Genomic DNA, 7,537 nt, shown 5'->3' with positions numbered 1-7,537 from the left:
ATTTCTTACGAATAATAACTCTAATATTATTTCACAGCATGTTTTTAATACTTTAAAACATCTATTAACATAACTGCATTTTCCAATGCAATTATCATAAATTTTATTTTCGATAAAGTTTTGGGATTTACTTTAAGGAATTCTTGTTTATTGTCATTGCAAAAGATAAGCGAACTTTAAACTGAAGTCGTTTAAGTTTGAAATGCATATCAAGAGGAATTAAAGGGGTCATGTAACTTATGGTTCCGAAGTTATGGCTGATTAAAAATGCCACGACTATGAGATATGCCACGCCCCCCCCTGCAAAGTCATTTATATATTAGCACCTACTACAGATATGTATGTGCGCATAACAAATTTCCAGTTCATGTGCCTAATGGTTCCGAAGTTATAGCTGATTAAAAATTTGCAGGCCTATGAGAGGTGCCACGCCACATTGCAAAATTGACACCAAATTTTCAAATAAAACCATACCTATAACCTCCCCGGGGTAAAAACAAATAAGTGTGCAAACTTTCGTGCGATTCCGTGTCGTGGTTCAAAAGTTATAAGGTAATAAACAAACAGCCATTCGCATTTATATATATAGATATATATTGATAGATGTATATATGTATATATGTACAAACATACATACATATTTACTTAAAAGTAAATTCCAAACGTATGTAACTTTTTCCGTTTCTAATCATTTGATATTAATTGCTTGCATATCCGATTGTCCCGCTAAACGATTATGAGAGCTTTAATTTCTGATATAATAAAACTGTAATAAAAGTAAATAGTTCTACATACTTATGTACGTAGATGCATGCTTATAGGAATATATATAAGATTGTGCATTTATCATTTACAGCTTTAGTTGTTCACATTTAGTTCATTTCACCCTACGTGTTTACGGTGCTCTCGTTACAAGTATGAGTGTTCTAATTTCAATGCAATCGGTAATCCTGGCGGCAGCCATTCTGCTGCTCATCGCCAGTTGGAGGTTGTACGAAAAACGAAGATCCTTTCGTAATATAACATCCAAATTGCCGACGCAGTTCGGATTACCTTTTATTGGTGTCACATATAAGTTCTTTAATTTAAGTAGTAAGTGCCGTGAAAAGTGTCCGAGTACTTAAAGTTTTTTGAACATTTCGTTAAATGGTTAATTCCAATACAATTGCAGAAGTTTATAGCACTGTAAGCCGTGGTTTCGATGAAATAAAAAGTTTAACCGGTTGTGTGTGGGTGACTACAACTCCGATTATAATTACTGTCGAGCCGGAAGTGATTAAACATGTCACATCTTCACCCGAATTTCTCAACAAAGCCAGAGACTTGTATGCTCACTTTAATAACGGTGTCATTAACGGGCTTATTGTGAATCCAGGTGAACAAGTGTGATAACACATATGTCTATATGTTTTATATAAATTTTTCGTACGCACAGTGAATAAATGGAAACCAGATCGCAAAGCGATAAGTCCTTTTCTTGGCCACAACAACCTCATGAGTTTTTTCCCGTTATTCAACGACAATGCAAAAAATGTGAAGCAGAAGTTAATCGCTATGGCTGGTCGCGGTGAACAGGATGTCTACGGTGTTATCAAAGCTTATGGCTTACAACTGAGCATTCGTGAGTTTGTTACAATATAAGGCTTTACGCTTTAATTTAAAAGACTTACAACTTAATACGAAGTTGGCTTATCAATGGGTAAGTGGTTCAGAAGGCGCAGAAGTTAAGCGCAAACGTTGCTAAAAAAAAGTGAGCTATACACAAAAAAAAATTCAAAACCAATAACTTACTAAACAATTTTTTATTATAGCTTAAAATTATTGCAACCAATAGAGGTATGTTTTATGTTGTACAAAAACACATAAGCGGAATTATCAGGCAAGAATTTTTCGAATATCTAGGTAAAAATTTGGAAGTTAGGGGGCCATTTTGTATAAACATGTTCGTAAATTTAAAATATCAAGCTCTTAACGGTGCACGAATTGGACGGTAAAAACCAGTTTTTCTATGTGAAAGCCTTGCAGGCAGTGACCCAAAATAATAATTATTTCATGGTGGAGTTTTAAAGAAGTCATCGAAATTTTCGTAATAATTATAAAAGTCTTTTGATAATAATTATGCGTGAAAAAATATTTTTTATATATTTTTTTAATATATATATCGATAACTATTATTTAAAGACTTATATAACAGAAGTTTTTTCATAATAATAATCAGCGAGATAAATATTTTTAAGTCTTCAAAGACTTTTATTTTGAGACTTATATTATAAAAGTCTTGTCATAATAATTATCATTGAGATAAATATTTTTAAGTCTTCAAAGACTTTTATTTTGAGACAAAAGTCTTTTGATAATAATTATTAGTGCGAAAAAATTTTGTATATAGTCCCGAACGGGTCCCAACTGGGCCCAAACTATCCTCAACTAGTCCCGAACTGATCCCCACCTTACCCCGAACTGGCCCCAACTATTCCTGAAATGCTTCTGAACAAGTCCCGTCTGTTAAGACTTAACAAATTTGTTCGCACTCATAATTGTTATGGAAAGACTTTTATAATGTAAGTCATTAAATAAAAGTCTTTGAAGACTTAAAAATATTTATCTCAATGATAATTATTATGAAAAATCTTTTATAATATAAGTCTTAAAATAGGTATCTTTGAAGACTTAAAATATTTTTCTCTCTTATAATTATCATTAAAGGACTTTTATAAAATAAGCCCTTGAATAATAATTATTAGATGACTCGAAATATATTTATCTTAATATAATGATTATTGATTAACTTTTATTATTTTCTATTATACTAGTTATGTCTCTGCTTGCAGGCCTTGCATCCCGTGAACCGTGCAAGTTTTTTTGTAGTAGAATGAGCTATGTACATATACACATTTAAAATATAAATTACCGATAAAGATTTTTAATGGAAAACGTTTTGAATATCGTGAAAACACTAAATAACGAATACTGCCGTAAGCACTGTACGAACATATACATATGTACAAGTTTTTACATTGTTACATATGTTTTACTGTTAAAACAAATTTTTGTTAAAAATTTAAATAATTTTATTTTGCTGTGCAAACTAAGTACGGAAATAAATTATGTTAACGTTTTACATGAATCTAACTCGTTTTTGAAAGAATCAATATACATATCGTTGGCTTAGTTCGCAAACGTGCTAAGTCCATTTTTTTTTTTAATTTTTCAGGCGGGACAAAAAACCATCTAAATTTTTTTGTTGTTAATATTTTCCTAATCTGTAAAATTAGTTTTCTTCCTTAGTTCGTCTTGCTTCAGTACCAATAATCGGTCGATTTCATAATAAAGCTGTTGCAGACTTATAGGCTCTTTTGGCACATTTTCTCTTTATGATTTTCTTCTTTCAATGGGGACTTAGCACATTTTCTATTAACCTGTTTCTCGTAATTTTTTATTGTTAAAAGATTTAGTTGTTTATTGTAAATATATTTTATTCTTTTAAAATGAACAATAACCTAATACAGTCTTATTTCATTGCTGTTAACAAAAATAACTATTTTAAGTCGTAAACTTATGTACCTTTTATAAAGGAAAATAATTAAAAACAAGTATAGAAGTATGAGATTGGGCGAAACCGAACTTCATATACCCGGCGCAGGTATCACATATTATCGTTGCTATTTTTATAACTTTCATGAGCATGAAATGGTATTATAACTTTGGTCCGATGTTTGTAATTACCAGAATAAAAAGACCCATTAAAATGTATACTTATATGATCAGAACGTCGAGCTGAGTCGATTTAGCCATGTCCGTATGTCCGTCTGTTTGTATGCAATCTAGTTTCTCAGTTTTCGAGATATCCGGATAAAATTTGGTAGGTGGGTGTATTTTTATAATGTATTAATCATTTGGCGGAACCGGAAGAATCGGACTACTATAACATATAGCTCCCATACAACTGATTGTTCAGATATGAGATTTTTCGTTATAACTCCTCCATTTATATAGCTAGGAACATGAAATTCCGCACTGTTTTCAATAATTACCAACAGAAGACTTACAGTGAAAATTAAAAAGCTGGGGTAACTATAGCCTGCAGCCCCATACAACTGATTGTTCAGATATGAGGTCTTTTATCATAACTCCTCCATTTATGCAGCTAGGAACATGAAATTTCGCACCATTTTCACTCATTATTAACAGAATACTTACAGTGAAAATAACAAGGATCGGATGACTACAACATATATCTTCCATACATCTGATTGTTCAGATATGGGATTTTACTGTAAAACTCCTTTATTTGAACAGCTAAAACCGATAAATTTCGTAAGATATTTTATAAATAATAATACAAAGTCTACTGAGAAAATCGTCAAAATCTATGCTGTATAAGCTTTATCTCCTATAGCACTGATTGTTCAGATACCAGTTTTTGCGATATATCTCCTTTATGTAGGAAACTAAACCCAATAAATTGTGTTACCGGTTTACATACCGATCACATAGCAGTGAAAATCACTTAGATTGGTGCTAATATTAGGTATATCTTCAAAACCTCTGATTGTTTAGATGCGATTTTTTATATAGGTATGTAACTCCTCTACCGATGTATGCAGATGTATTCAAAAGCAATAATCTGTCAAAGTAAAATTTGCAGATGTTCATGAAAGGTATGAAGCCTTCGGCATAGCCGAAAACAGCGCTGCTCTTACATGTTTTAACTACCTTTGCATGATAAGCAGGGGTATTTTCCCGATTTAAGCGCTGAGTTAGACTCAATGATATAATTGAACCAAGTTTGATAGAAATAAAGTGGTTGATACCAATTAAGTGCTATAAAAATTATGCGCTCATTAAACGAGCCCAAAATAGGTGATTGTGAAAAGAAAATACTTATGACTACCAATGGGGCGTTATCTTATTCGAATAGAGTGGGAATTGCACTTTTGTCGATTTTTTAAATTTCCCCCTGGATGCATGATTACAGTGGTAGTGAAAGAGTTAAACATTTATATAATTTCTTGGACAAATAGTAATACAATATTCTCATAGTAAAGAATATAAAAAAGGTGTGAAAATAGGCTGACTTCCAAACCGTTAATTGATTTGCATACTTACAAAATATAACATTCCATAACGCCGAACGACATACTATTGGCAATGCATACTTTCCAAAACGCATCCGAAAAGTTACCGGCACCCATCGCTAGAGCAATCAGCGCATCAGAAACAAAGTTGATGCTTGGTTTGTTATTGGTTACCATTGGTGTTTAAAAAATGGAAAATACAGAAAACTTGTTCATTGCTGTATTAAATATTTAAAATATGCAATGCATGTATATACATAGTTGCAATGTGTCGCAAGCCTGCATATAAAAACAGTTTGATATCGGAAGTATAACAGTATTCCAACATTGTATTGATACGTTTCGGAAGTCAGCCATACATAGGGATGCAAACGATGCATCGATGTTTTCGAAACATCGATAATATCGGTTAAATTTTCGATGTTTGCCATCGATGCCTACAATTTACTAACATCGAGAAATTGACGATACATCGATGGAAGTTGTACCGATGTTTTAAACATCGACTTTAAGGAGACTCTCCGACTTGCTTTCGGTATGTTTGACTGACCTTAAATTTATTATTCATTCAGAATTTTTTTTGTAATTTATGGCCTTATGAAAATTATATTTAACAATTTTATTGAGTTTGTGGCCGTTTCTTATGAATAATGTTATGGAAAATCAACAATAATTTACAAAAGGTAGAAGTTATAGTTGCTATTTCGGAGATCACCACATCTCCTCAGTGACCACGGTTGAAAAAGTCTGATTGGTAGATGTGGTGATCTCCCAAATAGCAGCTATATCTTCTTACCTTTGTAAATTATTGTTGCTTTTCCACAACAGTTTTCATAAAAAACCAGCCCAAGCTCAATAAAATTGTTGGATTCATTCTGAATGCTAATAACCTAGCCGTTAAAGTAGAACCAAACACCCCTTAGAATTTCAACAAAATCAGGTCTAGGATCTTTAGGCCCGAATGACATTACGCTGGTATGCATTTTGATTCTAATAATAGAAAGATTATAGAAAGGATAATAAAATACAGGAAAATACATTCATTATTATTCGAGTATTCAATATTCCTTTAAATTTAACTAGAAATTAACAAATTGCAAAACATCGGAAACCATCGATGTTTCTCTTATTTTAGCGTCGATGTACTTTTCTCCGATGCCTTGTTAAAAAAAGTGACTAATTAAAATATAGCTCGTTAATCTGACACAGTTATCGCTTAATTGTTTTTCTTTTGGTGTTAACATGGGAAAAACAACATCAAAAGTAACTGCATATCAAATTATCATAATGATGAATATCCGTAATATTTACATAAATACATATGTATGTATTTGCTTTATGAAATTACAGTGACTATAATGGGCACCAAAATTGATGAAGGAAGTGATAAGTACAAGGAGGTTATGAATGCATTTAACATGTAAGTAAACTATCAGCATTCAAGTACCTACAATTCGATTCCTGCTAATTACGACATCACATAGTCTAGTTCATCGCATGGCACAGAATTCAGTTTACTCCTCGGTGGGTTTAGGATTTCTAACTTTAACGCCAGAGTACAAAAAAACACTTAAATATTTAAGAGAGTTAGTACGCGATGTAAGTACAAAAACACTTAGGGCCAGTTTCTCAATGTCTGGTTAACACTTANGTTAACGAGACATTGAGCAACTTGCCCCTAGTTAGAATAAAATGAACTCATCGATTGCATAAATCACAAGTAAATATTCACTTCATTAATTTGCAGTTGATTAAGGAAAATCTCTCTCTAAAAGCCGAGTCAGATGAATACGAAGACGGTCAGCAAACGCTAATTAATTTGACGCTAAAAGCTATGGAACAAGGACTATTCGATGCCAACGATGTGGAAATCGAGAGTTTTACAATGATTGCCGCGGTAAAAATTAAAAAGCTTTTTAGATAGATGTACATACATTAGAGCTGTGCGATTAACTGATTATTCAAAATTTTAATCAATCATAAAGTAAATAACTCAATTATTCGATTAATTGGAAATTATGATTACTAAAAAGTTCAGTTACTCTAGTAATCAAGATCTTGATTAACCTAAAACAAAAATATTTGAGAAATTTGCTTTATGATTAATCAACATTCTGAGTAAAATGGGTAAACAACATTTCAAAGTACTCTTTACATATAAACCAGTTGAAGTTCCTTGATACTCATTTATACTAACATTTCTGTTTTTATCAAGTAAAATGAAATATTTTTTTCATATCGAGGGCTTATATTCAATACCCTCTATCTACAATTTTGATGAAAATGAGTTTTTGATGGTAACGTGAGCTCTTATTTATCCTTCAGCCATGACAATAATGCCAAACTTAAAATTTTGCTTTTATGGTATTATATTCTCATTTTGAAAAATCCACTATCTGCAATAACATTTTGTTACAAAAGCAAAATCCTCTATCTACACAATTTTGCTGGAAAATCGT

The 7,537-nt window shown here is 31.9% G+C and overlaps 1 protein-coding gene across 1 annotated transcript in view; it reads left to right on the top strand.

Moving 5' to 3' along the window:
- Positions 1 to 873: 873 nt before the first annotated feature.
- LOC108361985 (probable cytochrome P450 313a4) overlaps positions 874 to 7,537 on the top strand; it is an 11,701-nt gene continuing 5,037 nt past the window's right edge. The window contains exons 1-6 of the mRNA XM_017614805.1: positions 874 to 1,092; positions 1,172 to 1,375; positions 1,436 to 1,621; positions 6,429 to 6,498; positions 6,563 to 6,677; positions 6,826 to 6,975. Coding sequence (XP_017470294.1) covers positions 918 to 1,092; positions 1,172 to 1,375; positions 1,436 to 1,621; positions 6,429 to 6,498; positions 6,563 to 6,677; positions 6,826 to 6,975 — 900 coding nt within the window. The 5' untranslated portion in view covers positions 874 to 917. The remainder of the gene's footprint in view (positions 1,093 to 1,171; positions 1,376 to 1,435; positions 1,622 to 6,428; positions 6,499 to 6,562; positions 6,678 to 6,825; positions 6,976 to 7,537) is intronic.

This window comes from Rhagoletis zephyria, unplaced genomic scaffold, assembly GCF_001687245.7.
Source record: "Rhagoletis zephyria isolate East Lansing unplaced genomic scaffold, Rhagoletis_zephyria_1.1 Rzeph_scaffold_00902, whole genome shotgun sequence".
Classification (NCBI taxonomy): Eukaryota; Metazoa; Arthropoda; class Insecta; order Diptera; family Tephritidae; genus Rhagoletis; species Rhagoletis zephyria.
This window is presented reverse-complemented; position numbering and strand designations above follow the sequence as displayed.